This window comes from Heloderma suspectum, chromosome 6 (genome assembly GCF_057233095.1).
Source record: "Heloderma suspectum isolate Gila_16-S chromosome 6, 16-S_ref, whole genome shotgun sequence".
Lineage (NCBI taxonomy): Eukaryota > Metazoa > Chordata > Lepidosauria > Squamata > Helodermatidae > Heloderma > Heloderma suspectum.
In genome coordinates, this window is record NC_139463.1 from 96,281,927 (window position 1) to 96,304,811 (window position 22,885).

Genomic DNA, 22,885 nt, shown 5'->3' on the forward strand with positions numbered 1-22,885 from the left:
TGGAATTCAGAGATGCACAGCAAAACAAAAACCGTGAGCTTACTGTACAACGAGGCGCATGTGGTGCATGCACCTTGTTTTCAAACAAAACTGCACTCCCAGGATGCTCCCAGGAATTTGCTACCATGACTGCAGCAGTGGGGAGGGGTGGCTGAGGCCACAAAAACAGGCCAGGAGAACCCACCATAGGCCCGCATCTTACCCACGGCTGCCCTTCAGGTGTAGCTCAACACTGCCACCTACAGTGTCTGGGATTTCACACTCCTGCAGCGGACCCTGAAGAAATTGATATCTGGTATTTTGTCTCTGAATAAGCATCCTGAAGTTAATCTTAAACCTACTGCACAATTTCATTCTGTGACCCCCCCTCGTTTTAGTACTTTGGAAGAGGGAAAAAACCCTTCTCTCTACCTCAATGGATACAGCTACATCACCAACCATACACCTCATATGTACATATATCTTTGCCAAAAAGAAAAATGTTTAAAATACTAAGATTGATGAGGGTACTTCTGAGTCCTCGTACTTACCATTGTATATGCCAATCCGCCCATCCCCCCCGCACAGCTCACTGGACTTGCCAAAGCAGACTTGGTCGCATTCCACAGCACTCACTGGCTGGCTACGGCGGACATCCCCTTCATGGCCACAGAAACAGGCATAACCGGCTTCTACCCCAGCAAACTTCAGAGGAGAAAGAGAGAGACAGTAGGGAAAATATGTCGGTGTGGAAGATGGATCTGTCTCTATAACCTGCCCATTACATTTGTTAATTGCATGGCTAAGATTGTGAATTATAAATGGGTCCTGAACCAGAGAAAGTGAGGTTGGAGACAGACAATAGTTTTTAAGTAAGTTGAAAGTGATTTAAGAGAAGCTTCACTTCCATGGGTGTATACATATATTTCTTTGCCCCTAGTTTTTCTCTCTTGTCCAGTAGGTTTTGTAGGTTCTTGAAACAACACGGCCTGTTTGCCAGAGGCTAATATGGATGTAGGCACCATGAACAGCAGGGACAGCTCTTTCAAACTGCCTTCAACTCTCTAAAAAAACCCTCATCTGGTAATTTTGAAAGCAGTGGGAATTGAGCTAGAACAAAGTTTATCTGGACTGGAGTAAATATTTCTATTAAGGCTTTGGGGTAAATTCTAAGACAACATTTTAAAATTGGTAATGAATGCTACCAATGGTCGGACTGTGGGAGAATGGGGAAGCACTCAGCCTCAGGTAAGGCACTTAAAAATAAATCATAACTAAAAATTAAATTAAAAAAAGAAAAGTCACACAACAGACATCACCATTCACATCACAAGCAAAGGCCAATAGGTGCTTGCAAGGCAGGCCCACAATTGAGACTGGGTGACAAAATGAACTTGGGGGATGGGACATAAATTAATGCAAAACAATAAAATAAAAACTATATATAAGTAATTTGGGGCACAATCCTATGGGGATAGGCAGCCGCCTCCGAACTTGGAGGTGACCGCCTATCCAATGCAGGGCAGGAGAAGCACGGAGGGGATTGGTCTCCTGCCCTGCATTTGTGGCTAGACAGCCGATTTCAGCTGTCTAGTCATGGGAAGGCAGAGCAGGGGAGGAGGCTGCTGGACGACATATAGGATGTGTCAAACCAGCATTTCCACCTTCCCTGCCCCAGAATGCCCCTGGAACGCCCCATTTTGGCCACTCCACACTCCTCTTCTGAGCACAGAGCACGGGGCCGTTCCACACTGCCTTCGGTGCAGCGCGGAAGTGGGGGAAAGTCAGTTCTCTGGGAACTGACCTTGGAGCATTTTTTTTATTAAGCACCGAAGCTCTGGCCAGTCATCCCAAGTTGCAGGCAACCTAATGCTCTCCAGATATTTCAGACTACAATTCCCATCATTCCCAGCTAGCATGGATAATGGTGAGGGTTTGTGGGAGTTGTGGTCCAAAACATCTGGAGTCCCGTAGGTTCTCTAGTGGCAGTGGGTTTATTTCTTATTGAGCAGCAGGGTGACAGGGTAGAATAATACCTGTAGCCTTTACTTATATTTCCATAAATAAAAGGGCGGGTGAGTTTGGAGACACGCTTTTATTTTTTATTTCTTCAATGACAGATGAAAACCAGGGAAAGAGCCCAAAATATCTCCAAGAGCCCAGGCACTAGACGCTTGCTGTGAGAATAACTATATGAATGCCATAATTGGAGGACAAACAGAACAACATTTTCATTTTCCCAGGTACAACAAACAAACAAAAACCAGCACATGTCATGATCAAAAAATGCAGTATCCCTGGAACAGAAGCATAACCACCAGGGCAGACGTCCGAACCAAGTGCAACAAATGGGTAACAACTGGGCATTTGTTGCACTAATAAAAACTGATTGCCTGGAATGCCAAAACAAATGCTGCTTGGATGGCTGAGCTCCCCATTGCTCAGAGCCAAGGATCAGGCAGATAGTTTAGAAACAGAGAAGGGATTTGATGTGTGCAATGGTCCCCACTCCTGTCAAGTGGCCGGAGTCATGGACGGGTGCAAGGCTGATCCGGAAAAGGGGGAGCAGACGACGCAGCCCGGATCAGTGAAGACATATGTACAGGCTGAATGTATGTATGATGGGGTGAGCACGAAGAGCAGCTGATGCCGCGGCCTGCTTGCTCCTTGGCTCCCTGCCTGCCAAGCAAGCGAGTGGCAGCAAGAATGAGAAAGAGGAGGAGGAGCAATGGCAGCAGGCAGCAGTGGCCATGAGAAGGTGGACCCCTGAGGGAAGTGGCCCATCGAGGGTGTCTTGCCCAAGGGGCCTCCAAAACCTGGAGCCAGCACTGCCTGTAATGCCCAGAACTGAGAGAAGCCTTTACCTTATAGCCTCGCTTGCGGCAGAAGCTGAGGCAAACTTGCACTGTGAGCTTGGTGGAGGTGCCACTGCTCCCACTCAATGCTGGGGGGGCCCCAGAGTCTAGGAAGCAACCCACGTAACCAGGCACTGGAGGAAAGAACAAAGGATTCCCGTTACAAGGTGGCCCATATCCAACTCGCCGCATCGTCAGAGAAATTGCTGGGGGTGGGGGGTGAGAAAAAGGCAACATAGCACAATACAAGACCGACAGAGCCTAAATGTGAGTTGGCCGATATGATTCAGGTCACCCAATGAATACAAATGATTTTTATTTTCCGTTAAACCAATACATTTTGAATCTGCCCAGATATGAGGCTGGTGGCAACAGAGAAAGGGCCTTTCTGGTGGTGACACTTGGTTATGGAACACCCTCTTCAGAAAGGTCCACTTGGAGACTTCCTTGCGAAGTTTCACATTACAATCCTGTGAGTGCTTACTTGGAAGTAAATTCTATTGTGTTCAATGGGGCTTGCTCGCTTGTGTGCTTGCAGCCTTAGGCACCAGCTTAACACTTTTTTATTGGTTCTGAACTATGAACATTTGTTTAATCTACTGCATCAGTATTGTCCTCTAAAATTTGCCACACAGGAGACTATAGAGGAACGGGAGGAAAGTAGAAGCAGACTAGGTTATAGAGCAAAAGCGTGTATTATCTGAGTTACGTGCAGTCAGGCCTAGTTATAGTGGGCTATTGGGACTAAGGCAGTGTTCCCTCTGTATGGTTTGGATGACAACTCCCATCAGCCTCAGCCAATATAGCCAACAGTCAGAAATGATGCGAATTGTCATCGAAAACATATGGAGGCCACCTGGCTGGGGATGGCTGGACTAAGGCACTATACCAAGGCTTCACAGAAAAGGTGTGTTTTGATGCAGGGCTGGCCCTACCATTAGGCAGAGTGAGACTGCTGCCTCAGGCGGTAGAGATGGAGAGGGTGGCGGCAACCACCCTGCTGTTCCCATCCTCCAGAGCCGGCACCCCAGCAGCACTGATGCTTGCTTGTTGTTCTCCTGGGCTGGCTGGCTTTCTCACCTTGACATCTTCTCCTAATGCATTACAGACAGTGCCCCTGGGAAAGCGCCCTGCCTAAGCAAGCAGGCAGAGAGGCAGCCAGCCCAGGGTACACATGCCAGCAGGTCTTGTGCATGTGCATGTATTGCTCTGCTCATGTGATGCACACTGGGCCACTATTGCTGCAGTGCAGCATGTGTTGTGGGTGATGAGCAGCCTCCAGGCGGAGCAGTGAGCCAGCGGCGGCGAGGTCACGGAGGTCGGAGCGGTGTTGTCAGGCACCGTAAGCGAGAGTGGCTTGCTCTCCTCAGGTGCAGTGGAAGGTGATCTCCCAGCAACTGCCGGTGCTGAAGTAAGATACAACCAGCAAATCCAGTCAGCGTCTGTATGTCAAATGGGGGCCAGGCACCTTGTCCTTCACCTCAGGTAGCAAAATACCTTAGGCCAGCCCTAGTTTTGAGCAAGGATGTAAGACCTGTTCTGTCTTCATTTTGCAGATTGTCAGGTGCCTTTCGTTCTATCGTCCGCCCCTTGGCAGAATTAGGTTTTTCCCCATCTCCCAAATTTGCGCAAATTCTCATTTCCGCAAATGCGAAAATGCCCACCAAAATGAGCAGTTTCATGCTTTAGCCTATGAGGGAAATGCACGTTTTTGGCTCTTTTTCTATATTATGTATTTTTCTACAACTGAATTTCTGTAGAATTCTGGAGAGTTTAAAAAACGCGTCAGCAAGTCCACAGAATCTGCGCAACTTGGGAAAAGCCAGTCCACTGCGGAATCCATAGGTCAGATTCACTGAAATCCAAACTCATCTGATTCCGTTGCGAATTTCTCCGACATCCCCAGCTGGCATCAGGCAAAATGGTTATAAATGTCTTTTGATGTACACCAGTTTGGAAATTTCCCAGATTTAAACGTGGGATACAAATCTTTGAGACAGATGGATGGACCAAGAGGGCTAGAGACTTAGGTTGTTGTTGTTTTTTTAAAAAAAATATCAGTGCTGGATATTCAGGAAAGGGAGCTGGAATTATCTCTGAGACGGCCTGGCCCACAGACACAGCGGCACTGCGAGGGCTGGACCATGGGGCAGAGGGACAGGGCCCCATGGTGCAAGAGGGTCCCCAACCAGCCCCCTGACAGGTGGCTGTTGGCAGCACTGTGGGCAGTGTTGGACTCTCCTCCTGCCATGTTGCGCTGCTAAAAGAATGTGCCACCACAGCTGGTCAAAGCTGCAGCCCCACAGCCTGCCATTTTAAATTATGCTAGTTTTCACTAACCGTGAGTAGCAGCATGCCGAACCAATCAGACATTGTCTTTGCGGGCCCTGGAGAGTTGAGCAGATTGCCCCCCTCCAAAATCAGTGTCTGATTGGTTCAGTGTGCTGCTAATTGTAGTTAATGAAGAAAAACATATTTTTGTGATTTTAAATGGTGCATGCGGGGCTTCAGCCTTGACCAGCCGCCACAGCGCTTTCCTTTAGCAGTGCCGTGGCATGGCAAGAGGAGGAGCTGCTGCCGCCACCCAAGTAAAAAAACAAAACATGGCTGGGTTGACAGGCAGGGCGGCAGGGAGAGGCTAGTGAAGGGGAGCCCCCCCGCAAATATCTTGCCCTGGGACCCCACAAACCTGGTGGCACTCCTGTGCCTGCCTTTCCAGCTCCCCTGGGCATCCAGCCAGGGCCAGTGTCAAGAGCAGGCATGGCTGAGCACCTGCCAAGGCCCCTCACCCCAACAGGGGCCCATTGACCAGAGCCCCCTGGAGTTGCTCCTTCTCTTCACCACTGCGACCTGCTTGTTCGCCTGCCTCTGTCTCTGGCCCAGACAACGGTGGTGGTGAGAAGGAGGAGGAACAGATGCCATGGCCAGATTGCTCCCTGGTTCTCTGCCTGTCAATCAAGCAAGGGGTACCAATGGTGAGAAAGAGGAGGAGGGGCAATAGCAGCTGGTGCCAATAGTGGTGAGAAGGCAAAAGCACTGAGGGAGGGGCCCACTGAGGGGGTCTTCTCCAAGGGTCCTCAAAAACCCAGAGCCGGCACAGCATCCAGCCTTGGTCAAACTCTCCTATTGACTGGGCCAAATAGTTGTACCTACCCATTGCTGACTGACAGCCCTAAACACACACACCGCCTGCCCAGCCTCCTGCACTCACTGTGGCAGGTAGGGATATCGCAGTACTTCCAGTAGATCCCCTCCTCGTTCTCTGAGATGTAACACCAGGGCTGCACGTCGCCGTCCGGGTTCCGGCAATAGTTGTGGCTGCCCAGCCCCCACTCCCCGTGGGGATACTTGGCCGTGTTGTAGGCATGCTCCCGCGTCTGGTTCCAGTAGAGGCAGGGCCGCCCTGCACTCCCCAGCGAAGTCCTGTTCTGCGAGCCCCGGTAATCGGCTCCATTCACCATAAAACATTCAGACAACTCTGAGGACGAGAGAGAGGGGGAGAAAGAGAAAGGGACGGTCAGTGAGATTGGTCTTCTTCTTGTACACACCTCAGGCATCCCATTTGTCATCCCAAAGAGGTTTTAAAGAAAGAAACCAACACAAGCAAGGTTTGTTCTTTAAATCCCACCCATCCTCCAAAGAGCTTAGGGCTGCACATGCGTTAACACACGAAGACATACCCCTTTATCCTCACAACAACCCTGTGTGATAGGTTAGGGTGAGAGGTGGTGACTGGCCAGTGGTTCAGATCCTACTCCCAGCATTCTAGCTGCTCACTATACCACACCGTAAGTAGTCTTAGATAGGGATGTCGGAGGAATCCAGTTGGGGGGGTGGAGCTCAATGAGCTTTTGTCGGCTCAGCCCCCCAGACTCTGTTTCGTCCTCCACCAGTTGGTGCTCAACAAGTTGGGCCAGCTGGCGAAAAGTCTGTAATTTTTTTTTGCATAGAAATTGCGCAAATTACAGCCATAATTTGTTCAAATTATGCAAATTCGTGCAATTCACAGTCTAAATTTGCGCAAATTAAGCAAATCATGACAATAATGTGCAGAAATGGCACCCGCAGGCACCATGTTGGGGATCCTGGAGAAATTGTGATGGGGGGGGAATTATGTTCTTGGATTTTGGGGAAAAGCAAATACAAGCAAATCACAAATACAAGCTGAGCTGGGGGCTCTGGGGAAATTCAGTGAGCCCCAAAGGAGCCAGATTTCTCTGAGATGCCATCTTTAGTCTTAGAGTGCAATCCTATGCATGTTTTGACAGGAAAAAGTCCTACAACTCCCAGTCACGGTGGCTGGGGCATGCTGGGAGTTGTAGGAGTTCTTCTGTCTAAACCTGCAAATTAGCCGCCAAATTAGTCTAAAAGAGGGATAAATATATTTTAAAAAAAACCACAATAAATAATATATCACTAATCCTTACATTCCTGTAAACGTGATCAGTATTATTATGCCCATGTTGCACATTGAGGGAGCTGAGGCTGGAAATAGCCATGGTGAATTTACACTTGATGAGAGATTTGAATTGAGGAGTTCCCTACTGGAAACTCACATTCTTGCAGTACAACCTACCCATCTATAAGCAGAAGAAGTAACTTGCTTCCAAGTAAATGTGCACAGGGTTGTGCTGATAGCCACTACTTTACACCAGCTTTGTTAGAACTCAGAAGAGTCCTGACTTCTTGGGTTTAATTTCTAAACACGAAGGAAAAAAGAGTGATTCCAGGGTTTCAGAAGACCGGGAACTGTGCTCTCAAACCTGGAAGACTCCTCACTTCTACTAGGCGAGGACAGGCCTTGACTGGCGAGAGAAAGGCACTCTTTGCCCACTCAGAGGCACTGGGTGCTTCCAGATGAGGATTTTATTGTGCAATCGGCCTGCCTTGCTCACAGAATGTTACAGGAGTCCAAATGAATCCATCTTCCACTCAAAACTCTCCCATCTTTTCCCACTGCTTCTTCGGTCATTTTTCTTTCCACAAAAAATCCCTTAAGGACAGAAAGACGGCATAGCTGCATAATGCCTTCCATTTGGTAACTCCAGGAGCCCTCGTCTGGAAGCACCCACTGTCTTGAGTCAAACTGAAGGATCCTCTCCTCCCATATCTACCCGCCCAGACTCTAAGATTGTCTTCAGAGGCCCTGCTCCAGGCACCCCCACCAATGAAGTGAAGTGGGTACAGCTCCGGCACAAGCTGTCTCACTACCTAAGCCGGCAGAGAACACGCAGCATCAGCACCACATCGCACCCTTTCCTGCTGCCGCCACATCACACTCCTTTCCCTTCCCGTATTGCCCACCCCCCTTAACCTTCCTGCCGCATTGGCTCTATGGAGAGCAGCACGGCTGGAAAAGGTGGCTGTGGAGGGCTTTCGCAAGAACCCCACAGCTCCTCCCACTCCACCGCCTGATCCAGATGCCTCACCCCGCTTCATGGGAGGGCTGGCTCTGCGTGGGTGGCTACTGAGGAGAGAGCCTTTTCTGTTGTGGCACCTTGGTTCTCAAATGCCATCATCTCACAGCCGTTCCGCTTTGATTGCTTGGCAACAGCTTCACTGACGAGTCTGTCTCAGACACTGTGTCATGAACTCCTTCTTTCCCTGTTACCTCAGACTCACAATTCTTTACTCCTTTCTGAAACTTGTATATTTGCCTCTCGTGTGTGTGTGTGTGTGTGTGTGTGTGTGTATGTATGTATATGTGTGTATGTGTGTGTGTAAATATATATATATATATATATATATATATATATATATATATATATGAGAGACTTGTCTGGTGCCTACGTTGTAGTCTTTTCAGCGCCAGGTGAAGACCTTTTTATTCTCACAGGCATTTTAGTCCTTCCATTTCTGTTGTTTTAAACATATTTAGGGTGCAACCCTATGGCTGCTAGACAGTTCAGTTCCTGGAAAACTGCCTCCCCCGCCGCCTCATAGGCAGCACAGATCATCCCTGGGCTCTGTGCTCAGATGAGCAGCGCGGAGTGGGGCAAAAGGGAGCATTTCCAGGGGCAGGGAGTGTGGAAGTGATGGTATGACGCTTCCTATGCGTTGCCCTGCCTCCCTGCCTCCCTCCCCCCTTTGAAGTCCCGCAGCTAGACAGCCGAAATCGGCTGTCTATCCACAAATGCAGGGCAGCTGGAGCATGGAGTAGAAGATCCCCTCCGTGCTCAACCCACCCTGCATCGGATAGGCATCCACCTATCCAGATAGGCTTGCTCCCTTATTGTATTTTTTCAATCTTTACGCTGCCGCTCGTTTCTACTTTGGTTCTATACCGTTGTTTTAAGCTTTTAAAGGTTTTAGATCATATTTTGTCCTGTTGTTGTACTTTATGGCCTTAACTGTTGCGAACTGGCAGTATAGAAATGTAATAAACAAACAAACTAGGGTACAACATAGGTCCCTGCAGTGAGAAGATTTAAACATATGTCGCCGTCCCCTCTGTAACTGGAGAAGACAGCTTCGGTCAGAAAGTTGAGGGTGGCTGCAGGACTTGAGAAGAAGCCCTGCAGAGGAAAGGTCTCTCGTCTTCTCCGGGAGTTCGCAAGAGACCTCTAGCTGCCCCTCCTCCCCCTCCCCCACCCCCCCATTCCTGAAATGTGGGAGCTGGAGGAACATCAGAGCGAGCGTGACAAGACAAGCTTGAAAGAAGAGGGACACGTCCCAAGGTTGCCTCCAGGGTGGGGGCCAAAAAGGAGATTAGAGATGCTAAATGTGTAATCAGTTAAAGCATGCAAAGGCTTTGAAGATTCAAAGGAAATCGGTGTGGAGGGTGTCGCATGAGCCTTGGCTGGAGGCAAGAGAAACAGAGGAGACCCTTTTAGATCTTATATTTGGGGGAGGAGGATCAAAGCACTCAAAGACACATTTAATCGGCCATGCCAAGAAAGTCAAGTGCAGGCAAAGCACAAAGGGTGGGGTGGGGAGATAAGATGGAGAGGACCCACCCCCCATTCATCTCTTTGACCTCTACCAAGGTCTGCAGTGGGTCCTTCTCGAGGGAGGTGGTTTCCAGCACGGCCCTCAAGTTACACCAGCAGAACCAGGGCTCAGTTGCCTCCAAGAACTCATTTTCAAGGCTGGCTTGCCCTACAGCACACAAACCCTAGTAACAATAAAGGTCAGCGTGCCTCTGAGAAAGTGAAAAAAATGTGTTCCTGTCATTCCGCAGCCTATCCTCTGGGATTAAGGCCTGGTCTACCCCTGCAGTAGAATGAGGTGATGGAATGGACCATACTAGTTCATGTTGCAAGTTGGAATGCCATTCCTGAATGCTCCTACATCTAGAACACACAAACAAACCACACATACCTCTACCTCCCTGCAGGTACAATCTAGCCTATTAAAGAGCAAACTAAGGAGAAACTCCCTGCTCTGCTGAATGTCCATCTGCAGAGACTTTGTACCCATGTTTTTGTGTGTGTGCAAGGGACATTCAAAAGTGTGATTCCTCACCTGCACTCTGAAGTAGTTCAGCCCATTATTTTACCACCTCAGGATTCGGCCACCTCATTCCACTGCACACATAGACCAGGTCAAAGATTTCTGGATCAGAATGCAGGGCTAGCTTCGAGAAAAGCCCAGAGCCCTCAGTGCCTGCCCTTTTGAAGATTCAGCAGTGCCCATTGCCGTGGGATTTGGGCCAGGGCATTTGTGGGTGTGGTGGAATGCAACGAAACTTGAAGTATATTCTGGGCAAGAAGCGTGTCCAGTAGTCAGTAGGAGGGCCTTCAGTGCCTTGCGTACCTACTTCCTCCTCTCCAAGAAATGTGGAATAAAAATAAAATTATGGCACAGAAGCAAGCAACTCTCCGCAAATCTGCGGGAGTTGTGTAATGAACCAGGTTGCAGAATGCAAATTCTCTTGCTGCCGAATCTTGATTGCATTTCTCCCCACATTTTAGAGTGGAGAAAAGGCACAGACGTGGTCTTGTGGATTCAGTCATGCTGTGTGCCAAGTTGCGGTCTTCCGTATGCAGTGCAGGAGATGCTGTCCTCTTGGTTGGCGAGAAAACCAGCCACTCTCGGCTCTGTGCCTCCCCCAAGAACCCAGGAGTCCTGGCTCCCAGCCTGCCTTGTTCTATCCCAGACATATTAATGTCCTTCCACAGCTGGGAATAGACCCATGAGTCTTGCTTCCTTGCCACCCCCCCAACTCCCAACCGCCTCCAAGCCTGAACCTCTCGTGGTGTAACCAGACGCCTTTCCGACCTAGCAGACACAAACCCCAGGGGGACATGTCCCACCTGTTGTTGGGGATGGAAATAGCTGAGAACATAATAAACAGGTGGCTGATATAAAGCAAAAAGGGGTAGGTGGGTGGGGTGAGGGGAAAGCAGAGGGAGGGGTGGGGGGGAGTTCTTTGTGGGGAGATGTGGAAGCACACAGAGGCCGGAGACTGGATGTCTAGCAGGTGGTGTCTCTTGGCAGCTGGGTCTCCTACAGGCTGTTTAGGCCCAGTGTAGGCTGTCCTGGGGTGGGGAATAAAGCCCATGAATGTGAGATGGCCTTGGGGGAGCAGGGGTGGGGGGATAAAATAAAGATTGGGGGTGGGACATCAGGGGGACAAATGGCTTAGGACTCTGTGTTACCGAGCACTGGAATTGCTGAAGAAATGCTCCATAAATGCCACGGAACGCGTACGGGAGGGGGGGATAGTTCTATTCCAACAAACGTGGGATTAGCTATTTTGGTACCATTGTGGAGGGCTTCCTCCCACTGGGGCTGCAGCTGTCAAAAGACCAACAGGCTGTGTGGAGAAGGAATGGGATAAAGAAGAATTCCAAACATATCTGTAATGCCTGTCTTTTTTTAAAAAAAAAAAGGAATATCAAGGGCATGTTCACACCTTTAGAACTGGTGTGTATATGTGTGTTGTTTTTTTTCCAGACCGTTGTTCCAGGAATCCGGGAGTTCTTTGGATGCTTACCAGGGCCTTTTAGTGAGCAAATTAGTCATGTCAGACAGGCTTGCCCACCTGAAACCAATCTTCCTCTGCAACGTGCTGGGGAAGGGGGTGCTTGGGAGTGTTTTGGGCCAAGTCCCATGTGACAGGGCCACTGTTCCTGTGTCCACACAGTTCACATACAAAGCAGAGGTCAGCAGTCGTACTTTAACAGTAAAGGGAGTGCATAGGAGAGGGGGCACTGATGCACTGAACCCCCCCTTCAAATCCCACCCCCGCCTCCACTTGGTTCATTTGCAAGCTGCTCCAGGAGACTGGTCAGCTGAGGAGCAGGATAAAAACACTGCAAACAAACAAACAAACAAATAAATTGCCAGAAAAATGGTCTGAGGGGGCAGTGAAGGCATGAGAGCTGGGACGGCTCAGTGCCCCATTCCCGCATACTCCTTCTACTGTCAAAGTAAGACCACCCTAACCCCATCCCATCCCACGGGGCCAAGTACGAAAAAGAACATGGGCTCACTGCCACTGCCACATCTAGTTTGGTCTTCAGGGCACATGGCTTGACAATGAGGCCTAATAGGCCTTGCCTGTGCTCTGCAGAACTGAATGGGCACCTGGGAAATATCCCAGAATCCTCTGCAGTAGACAACAATTCTGTGGCAGTCCACTCAAGGCCTCCTCAGCAGACCAGGTGAAGTAAAAAGAGTTATTTCTGGTGAATACAGAATATTTGGAATAAAAAACAATAGAATTATAATTATAATTTTAGTTCTAGATCCCCAGCCTACTATTCTCTAAAAGCAAAAGAAAGCAGAGCCATAAAAAGATGAAGGGAAAGATGACCAGAAAGGCCTTCTTGTAGTAGAGGGTGCCACAAAGATGAACTCTTAACAGCTTAGATGAAAGATGGTTACAGAGTGAAGTGAAAATTGGGGTTATGAAGAAGAAAGGGGAACAGGGAATAAAATTTTACTGAGCCTGATATAGGATTAAGTGGAAACTATGACAAATGTTGCGGTGTGAAGTGCTCCTGTTCAGCCAAGCCCCTTGCAGGATACTCCATTCCAAAACCCCTGTTCTCCAATTTTCCATCCCCTGCTCTTATTGAGCTGTTTTGGGGTTTCCTCCCCACCCCGCCCTGCTGCTTTACCCCTGTCAGGGTTGCCCTTATGGCCCAGACCCCCTGAGTAACTCCTTAAGGATCTCTTGCCTCCTTAAGAGTCCTGCCTTCCTTCTTTTAAACTTCCCCTTCCCAATAACGTGGGGTTTAGGCTATAGACATGGGGTGATTGACACTCCAGACACCTGGGGTTTTAACCACAACAGTTTTCTGGTAAATTAAAGCAAGCAAATCACAACTAGTGGTATTTACAGAGTAGAGATGAGTGATACAGAAAGCATTAAGAGAAAATAAAGGTTGCAAAAATACAAGTTCCTCTTCCTAGCTGCACTTAGACTTCTCCAGGCTGCTTCTTCCTGCACTCTCTTCATGATCTTCCTGGTCTCTCTCTGATCTTCCTCTCTCACACACTGTCTCTCTCTCTTTTTTTATCCCCTCCTTCTCCCAAATTGAAAGTACTGTTTCAAACCTAGAGAAATGAAACCTAATTCAGGAAAATGAAACTTAACTGAGGAAATGAAACTACTCTTCTCAGGGTTACTTCCTTCCAACAAAAAACGCCCCAGGTCTCTAGGCCTAACTTTTGTTTTCCTTGCCTCTGTAGCTCTCAAACCTTCACACACACCCTAATTATTTTTGAACCTCTGCAAACCTTGGGGTCCCCCCCCAAACCTGCTGATACCTCCTTCTTATGTGTGGATGGTGCCATTTTGGGTTACATAAGGAGTAGCTCAAATAATGAGTTTGCTGTTAGTACATGGGATTTCCCTACCACAAGATGTGGGCATGCCCATTGGCTTAGGTGGTTCCCAAAGGGGATTAGACAAATTCATGGAGGAGAAGGCTATCAATGGCTACTAAACATGATGGTTATATGCTACTGCCAGCTTCAGGCCAACAGCAGGCGAAAGCTATTGGCTTCATGCCTTGTTTGTGGGCTTTCCGTGAGCATCTGGTTGGCCACTGTGGGAAACAGAATGTTGAACTAGATGGACTTTTGATCTGATCCAGAAGGACTCTTCTTGCATTCTTTTGAGTCTCATCACAATGGGGAAAGTCCCTGATATGAATGTACAGCAGATTGCCTGTAAAAACCCAAAGGGAGACAGTGTGGATTCAGATCCCATCTCCACTTCAGGATGTACAGGATGTGTCAGCAGCGGGTGGGAAAAGATGGGCCTGCTGAAGTCACTAACTACTCATAGTAAATTATCTGGAGTCAGAAGGGATTAGGGTTGTGAAGATGCGTGTTGTGTACGGATGGGTGAATCTGTCAAGTTCAATTTTTCTCAGTTTCACATTTTTCCAGTGCTAAGTCTGATCTGTCCTGATTCTGCATTGTGATTTATTCTTTAATCCAGATGACAATTTGTCTATATTTTGGTGCATGTGTTTTAAAAATATACACTTTTGCACATATTTTTTCAAATATATGCACTTTTTCGAGTAGTTTCCCAATTGAATCAAGCATTTGTATGTACATTTTTTAAAAGTATATGCATTCTTTGTGTGCCTTTTTAAAAACACACACACACACGTTTTTGTGCACGCAGTTCAAATGCACAGGATTTTTCTTTCCAACTATATTGCAAACTTTGGAAATACACAGATTTTAAAGGCAAACTATGTTCCAGTTCGTGCTTCAGTTTGAGACGTGCGAATTTGTGCAAAGTGCGAAGTCTCGACTTTTGGTTCGAGAAGTATGCTAGCACTGAAATACATATTGATTGATTGATTGCATTTATATCCCGCCTTTTTTCCTCTTGCAAGGAACCCAAGGCAGCTTACATTATCCTCCTCCTCTCCATTTTATCCTCACAACGACAACAACCCTGTGAAGTAGGTTGGGCTAAGAGTCTATGACTGGCCCAAAGTCACCCAGAGAGCTTCCATGGCTGAGTGGGGACTAGAACCCTGATCTCCCAGCTCCCAGTCCAACACTCAGTCCAACACTACACCACACTGGCAGAGATTAATTTCTCACACATCCCTAGCTGTGAGGTTAAAAACTCCCCTCCCTGCACCATACAGGGATATTTTAAGAGGGAGACAAGGACACCCTTTACCACTCTCCAGATTCCACACACACACACACACACACTGCCGCTGCTATAAAGCAATAAAACACTCTGGTTCCAGGCTGGCAGATGGTAGCAGCTGGTGCTGAAGGGACACAGGAAAATTGGAAGGTGCCTTCTACTAGGTCAGACTATTTGTGCACTCTGACTAGCAGCAGCTCTCTGGGGCTTTTCCCATCATCTACTAGTTTTTCGTAGACAAAGGGAAGGCCTCTGAGGGTGGGAAAGGAAAGATGTGTCCTCACCACAACACCCCCCCCCATGAGACCTGAACGGGAATATGTGTTTTAGGTGTTTGGGATACGCTGCAATACTGTGTTGCAGGTCCCATGTTTATGGCCACAGTGGTACAGGCGCTAGTAACCTCGAGACTGGATTACTGCAACGTGCTCTATGTGGGGCTGCCCTTAAGGATGGTCTGGAAGCTGCAGCTAGTGTAGAATGCAGCAGCTTGGCAGTTGTCAAGAGCTGCCCCTTTTCAGCAGATAACACCTTTACTGAGGGAACTCCACTGGGTGCCTATTTGCTATCAGGGCAGGTTTAATGTTCTGTTATTGGTATATAAAGTCCTAAACAACTTCGGACAAGGATACTTGAGAAAGAGCCTTCTCCTTTACCAGCCTGTTCCAAACACTGTGGTCATCAGGTGAGATGCTTCTGGCGGTTCCGCATGAACCTGTAGTCTCTTTGGAGTCCACTTGGAGTAGAGCCTTAAGTGCAGTGGCTTCCTCTCTGTGGAACCCCCTGCCTCTTGACGTCAGGCAGGCACCGATGTTATTTTGTTTTCGGCACCTGCTGAAGACATTTTTATTTAAACGTGCCTTCCCTGACTGACCAACCACAGTTTTAGATAACATAATCTGATTTAAAATATTTTAATTCTGCATTTTTGTTCCTTTCTTTCTGTTATTCACCACTTGGGAATCTTATTGGATGTAGAGCAGTATATAAATCCTGTAATTTTTTTTTTAAAAAATAGATACATTCATGGTCACTAACATCGCTACCGTGTTGATCATGCATCTTTACGATCGAGTTATATTTTATTGATGTACACTGCTTTGAACTCTCTGTGTGCGCACATGCATGCCTTGAGCACTATTTTTGGTGGAAAGGCAGGATATAAATTTTATTAAAAATAAATAAATCATAATAAATAAGACAAGATTTTAAAAATCTACTAATCTAAATTCAATAAACCTAAAGTGGTTCTGCCAGGTAAGAACCTTTCACTATGTATCAAGGCCATCCACAAACACAAACACACACACATCACCTGGAAGCCTGCATAGAGCTCCAGTGATCCTTATTTACCAAGGACAGGACTGACTCTTACCTGCCTCTGATCAACAGGGGTGTAAGGGAGGGGGAACACAGTGGAGGATGTCTCTTGGAGCCCAGCAGGAGCTAGGACAGTGACAGCGAGGCTTGTCCATGACAGATGAGCATAGCTAGAGGAAGTCAACAAATGAGGAAAATAACCAAGCAGGAGGCTGGATGCTACTTTCAATGGGGTTCCTTCTTCATGCTAACTATGTAAAAGGGAACACACCTTTGCAAGATGGCTTGCATTTCTAATTAAAAGCTAAAGATTGCATTTCAGCTGGCTGAAGATGTCTGGAGCTCAACACACCACTGAGTTCAACGGAGCTCACTCCCAGGAAATGATGCCTAGGATTACAGTCACGCCCCATGAAATTTATGCTGAGATTTTTAGTAATGGTTTGCATTTCAAAGATTTAGCACTAAGCCACTGTTGATAAATCACAACCCCCAATTCTCCTTTTGGAGAGACAGCGACGATGCGCTTCTAAAATGACAGTGTAAGTAGCCGGAGTTGCAGTTCCATGGGTTCCCGTCCACTCCCCCAGAATCCCTAGAAGTTACACTCCTGAGATTTATGTGTTTATTATTCATTGATGTATTACATTTATATCCACCTTTCTTGCATTGTGGAACTTAAGGTGGTGGCTACATGTGGTTCCCAGGTGGTCTCCCCTCCAAGCACTGACCAGACCCAGACCTGCTTAGCTTCAGCATGGTGGCTGCCTCATGTGCCTTCAGACTATGCCCTGGAGATGGGATAGAGGGTGATGCATCTGATCTCTAGTGCACAGCAGGGTGGAGCTCTCTGGGGAATCCTGGAGGATCGGATTGGGACCCCAGGCAAGCCAGACTTGGTCCCCAGGCCCGAGGTTCCCTCCCCTTGTAATCAGGTGAATTTCATTTTGTCTTTTTCCAGCATATCTTTAAGTAAAGCAGCCTCCCACAACTGCTGGGATCCTTGACAATTGGCAATGCTGACTGCGGCTGATGGGAGTTTAAGTCCAAAACATCTGGAGGGCACTAGGCTGAGGAAGGCTAAAGGAAGAAATATCCTCTTTGCTTTTACGCCAATGCAAGGCAGGCTATTGCAGGGCAAAGGCAAATTCATTCACTGCTGCAGAGTAAAGGTGCATGTTTAGACAGAAAAAAAGCCCTACAGCTCCCAGCATGCCCCAGCCAGCCATGCTGTATGGGCTGTTTGACACAGAGACAGACTGCCGGGGTGTGTGTGTTCCCCTTCCCTTGATGCATTTAAGCCGAGGCCGGATGGCCCACTGTCAAGGATGCTGGAGGTGCATTCGGTATTGACCAGGTGGTGGGACTAGATGATCCTCAGGGACCCTTCCAACTCTATATTCCTATGATTCTATACCGTCCAACATTTCACCAATGAAAACAGGAACATGCCAGTGCAGTGCAGTGGTTAGAGCATCGGGCTAGGTCTGGGGACACCTGGGTTCAAATCCCTTCTCAGCTATAAAGTGTACAGGGCTGATAATGGACTAATCACTCTCTCTCAGCCTAAGCTCCCTGTCAGGGTCGTTGTGAGGATAACATGGGGAGGAAATCAGGGATGCTGCTGGGAGGAAAGGTGGGATGTTAAAAAAACACATTCTCCTACCAAGGATTTATGCCTGAAACACATCTGTTACCCATTGCTGAATTTTCTATTCCGCATGGTCTTCATTTACTTTGCAGCAGTCTATCCCCTACTGATTTAAAAAGAGGGTGTTTATTCTTTTTGGTTAAAGAGAACCCTGAAAAACAGAACGGAAAATAGGCCTTAGCAGCTGCGATCTGCGAAAGTGCAGGCAGTGCACTGAATGGGGCCTTAATGCTCATGTGCATGCCGTTGCACCAGGGGTGTCAAACCTCTTTCAGCCGGGGGGCCGAACCATCCAACTCAATGATGGAGAAGCTCTCACATTCCAGGGCTATGTTCCAGAAGTGGGTGGGGCAAAAGCGGGTGGAGACAAAATGGCAAAAATACCAAACATTCCAGCATAGTTTAGCTTAAAGCTCTTACTGCATTAAGCCTTAGGAGAGGCATTTCAAGCTTCTAGAATGGGGAAAAAACTGCACAAAAGCCAGGGAACTACCGAATAAGTGTCAGCTGGGGGAAAGGGGTAGTGCCAAGGGAAGGGGGCATAACCCTCTGGGGGACCCCGGAGGGCCAGACTTGGAGCCCAGGCAGGCCAGATTTGACTCACAGGCCTGAGGTTCAACACCCCAGCTTTCCAGGGATGCGCACTAGAGAAAAGACGTATCCATTCCCCTGGTTGAGATTTAACGTCTAGACCCCTTGGGGAGGGTACTGGACCCTGAAGGACGATATCAACAACTCAACCCGCTCCCCGTAGGAACAGTTCCACAAGGCATCCCAAAGAGGCAAAGTGAGGGACAGAAAATGATTTAACCAGGGATAAATACCAGAAAATTGGTAAATAGGGACAGTTGTCACATGTGCATACAGCAGCAGAGAAACTTTAGCGATGTGTGATTGGGGAGGTGCAGGCCACTGTTCTTGGTGTAAGGATAGCTAGTGTTTTTACAGGTACAGAAAAGTATCCCTATTTTTGTCTGTGAAATATTGAAAGGCTTGAGCCCTTTGACACAAGGCCTTTGGCATGAGACCTTCAGCACAAACCCTTTGGCACAAGCCCTTTGGCATGAGCTCTTAGTCCTTTGTTCCACCAGCTCCACCACTGTCAGCTGTGCAAAGATTTACTGTAACCTCAAATAATTCAGCCCTTTCTTCCCTTGCTGCCCTTCATGCCTGGAATTGCTTCCCCAAACGCCTTCAGAATGCTGCCTCCCTTCCTTCAAATCCTTCTTCAAAACCCACCTTTTCTGTGACGACTTTGGCACAATCCCTTAGCAATGGTATAGTTGGGTAATTTTAGTCTCTGGACATAATGGCCTAACGGGGTTTCCCCTCTTAAGATGTCCCTGATGGTGTACAACAGATAGCCACTTTGGAACAAATCTTTGAAAGGGAACATTAGTTATTTCTCAGATTAGAAATGTACTAAATAAATAAACTGCCTTAGCTTCTTCCTAGAATCTGGGTTTGTAACATTGCCCTTGATGAAGAAACTCTTTGTTCCAAAATGTGTTTATCCCCCCACCCCCTGGCCCCTTCGAGAACACATTCTCCTTTCACATTCTGTCTTATGGGGACTCTGGACTTAATGGTCTTATGAGGACTCCTCTCTTATGTTGACAATGGGTATTACTTCGTTTACTTCAGTGGGTATTACTTCATTTACTCCTGAATTTGGGGGCCCTCCTGCTCATTCTGCTGAGTGGCCCCTGGGCCTCTGCCCCAAAGTCCTACCCTAACAGCACCACCACCTCTTAGTCCCCATCCCCGACTGAAACTAAGCCAAAGTACCTGTAACTGGACTGAAGACGTATCCTTCCCCTCTTTAATTTTGCCTCCTTTTCCCTCTCTCTCTCTCCCTCTGTTGTCTCCGCTGTGTCAAATGTCAGATTGCATGCTCCTTGGGGCAGAGACCTGTCATCCTTTTGCCTCTCTTTAAAGGGCCATGGACCCTGATGGTGCCATATAAAGTAATAATTAATAACGAGGCTGTACACACAATGGAATAAGATTTTTCTAACCCCTCACCCCCATGCTACCAAAATATACCCTTTTAGCCATAGGGTCATCGTCCTGCCTTGAACCCCATTGGTCACTGATCTGCAAGGCGTCTCACCCTGAAGTGTCCCAACAACCTACAGAACCATGTGATGCTGAGGTCAGAGTGAACAGGAAGAGAAGAAGACCTGTGACGTTTGGCAAAGTACAAGAGGTAGGAAAACCCAACAAGGCGCAGCTGATCTCTGAGGTCACTGAAGATGCAAGCATAGATATGCACAGTAGATTTAATTATACAGGGTGGATGGAGTTGGGTTTGTCACATGGAAGGGTTTTAATGAGCTTGGCTAATTTGGGTTTGAAGGCCGGTGATTGTTGTGCTTTTGTTTTTTGTTGTGGTCCCAACGTGATAGGCACTGGATCGGTTTTGTTTGTATACATGTGAATAATTCAGGGAACCAAAGGAACTGGTTGATAAGCCCTAATGCTAAATACTCCATTGTAATGAATCCTAAATAACTACCCTTCTTCTTCCATCATTGCCACTCTGCTGTAGTTCGATGTTCTAAATCACAACGGAGGTTATAAATCCTGGCTCATCCAACAATAAACATGAGAGCCTGATCAATTTAGGATGCAATTCTATACATGTGTAGACTGAAATAATTCCTACATCTCCCAGTATCCCCCAGCCAGTGATGCTGGCGGGAGAATGCTGGAAGTTATACCACTTACTTATGTCTAAACATGCACAGGATTGCACCCTTAATGGACTTCACTACTGCATGATGACCACTAGTTTAGATGGCTTTATAAAAAAAATTTTTAGGGATCATGTTCTTAAGATCATGCGCCTGCATTAATTAATCTGTATGGGAATAAACACGGTTCTATACTCACAATCACCAAAGTATCCACATCCCACAAAGGTAGGAAGTCATCTACCTCTTCTTCTTTTTTTACCACTGTTTACAACTTTCATAGGAACACAGGTAGCTGCCTTAATACTGAGACAGACCCTTGGGTCTGTCTAGCCCAGTATCATTGACATGGACTGGCAGCGGCTCTCCAGGGTTTCAGGAAGTTTTTCTTGCCCTATCTGGAGATGCCAGGGATCGAACCTGGGACCTTCTGCATGCAAAGCAGGCGCTCTGCCACTGAGCTATGGCAAATCATAAGACGTTTAAAGGAACATACAGGGGTATCTAGTGAGCATCAATGGATTCTGACTGGAGTGTGCGTGTGCACACATAAACACACACACATGCACAGAAACACCCTTGGTTTAAGGAAGAGGGCCCAGTGAGGTTGCATGCAACTTTCTTGGTGGAAATGAGATGCCCAGCAGAGTAAAAATTCACCCTTCCAGCACAGGAAAGACTTAAAGATCCTCCTCACAGGGGAAGGAGTGAAGGAATGACCTGGCTCAACTGCCTCCTGAACCACAGTGCCCCCTTATGGCTGTCTGATGCATTGCAGCTGGCCTTTTCTGCGCCCCGTGTGCCAAGTGTGGGAAAAAGGAAAGAAGCTACTTTCAGAGGGACTGACCAAGATTTCCTGTTGAAAAGGAAATGGAGAGAAACGCCGATTGAGCCTGGCAACAGAACAAAGAGGCAACAAGCTGGGTTTTACGTCCTACAGCCACCTCGGCTGCCAACATTCTCTTACCCTCCCTGCACATCAGCCTTTACTAAATGAACAAAAAGGCAGATGTCCGACGTGTGCATCTTTCCCACCCACTGCAGCTGCATGACAGGTATGCCAGCATCACCTGTTGAATTTCTGCTTGCCATGCAGCTCTCAAAGCAGTGGCAGGGAAGGTTCTGGTTTTATTCTCTAACCCAGAGGGGAACCCTTTTTTCCAGGCAGGAAATTGACAACAGGAATATAGGAAGCTAGCTGCCTTATACTGAGCCAGACCATCGGTCCGTCTATCCCAGTATTGTCAGCACTGACTGGCAGCGGCTTTCCAGGCAGGAGTTTTTCCTGCCCTACCTGGAGATGCATGCAAAGCAGGTGCTCTACCACTGAGCTACGATCCTTCCTCTGACCCACAGGAACAGTCTGTCAAGGCCACATATGATGGTGGACAGAGCCAGAACTGATGATGAATGAGACCACAGCCAAAAATGCAAACCTCTCTCTCTCTCTCTCTCTCTCTCTCTGTGCCACCCCATCTTTCTCCTCCCCAATCCTTCTGTCACTCTGTCTCTTATGGTTTCCCCTCCCCTCTATTTTTTCCCTCCTTGGCAGAAATTAGACGGAGGGTACAGGTTCCCCAGCCCAGCTCTAAGCACTACATTCTAAGACTTTGTGAGAGGCACAGAGAGATGTGTATGTCTTCTTCCAATACCAGCATTTAACTCCAAAAGGGGTCAGGCAGAATTGCAATTACTCCAAAGTTTGTTTCTGTTGTGTGTGTGTGTGTGTGTGGGAGGGAGGGAGACAGTCTTCACATGCTCAGAGGCTCCCTTTTCTTTAGGATTGTGGCACCCACACTCCACAGAGACTTACGCAAGGCTGCACAAAACTCTGTACAAGAGTCTGTTCTCACACACCCATCTGTGAAACTGATGTTGGCACAGGGTGCAAAATAGAATAAGTTCATAATTAGGGGCAAGTTCATAAGGTACTGTGTTAAAGGCACAGAAACACTGCCTGGGGTGTGTATACGTAAAGTTGGCAACTGTAGTAGCCCCCTGATCTCAGCAAGCTGCACACCAATCCTAGGATTTAGGTCCCTGCTGGGCTGGGAAAGCAGCCAGCTCCCTTTCTCTCTCCCTGGGAGACACTTTTGAGAGAGATGGGAACCATGGGCTGCTCCTTTCCTATATACCTGGACAGCATCTGTTACTTGGTCCTTGGAACATATCCATGTTGGCTTGGTTGTAAACACGTCAAGATGCCTTGCACTGAGTCTGACCATGGATCCATCTGACCCAGTATCATCTGCTTCCGCCGTCTCCAACTTGGTACCCTCCAGATGTTTTGCACTACAACTCCCAGCAT

At 47.7% G+C, this 22,885-nt stretch overlaps 1 protein-coding gene across 1 annotated transcript in view; it reads right to left on the minus strand.

Moving 5' to 3' along the window:
- KREMEN2 (kringle containing transmembrane protein 2) overlaps positions 1-22,885 on the minus strand; it is a 49,851-nt gene that overhangs the window by 18,501 nt on the left and 8,465 nt on the right. The window contains exons 2-4 of the mRNA XM_084805234.1: positions 6,046-6,312; positions 2,844-2,968; positions 531-684 (exon numbers count right to left, since the gene is read on the minus strand). Coding sequence (XP_084661360.1) covers positions 531-684; positions 2,844-2,968; positions 6,046-6,312 — 546 coding nt within the window. The remainder of the gene's footprint in view (positions 1-530; positions 685-2,843; positions 2,969-6,045; positions 6,313-22,885) is intronic.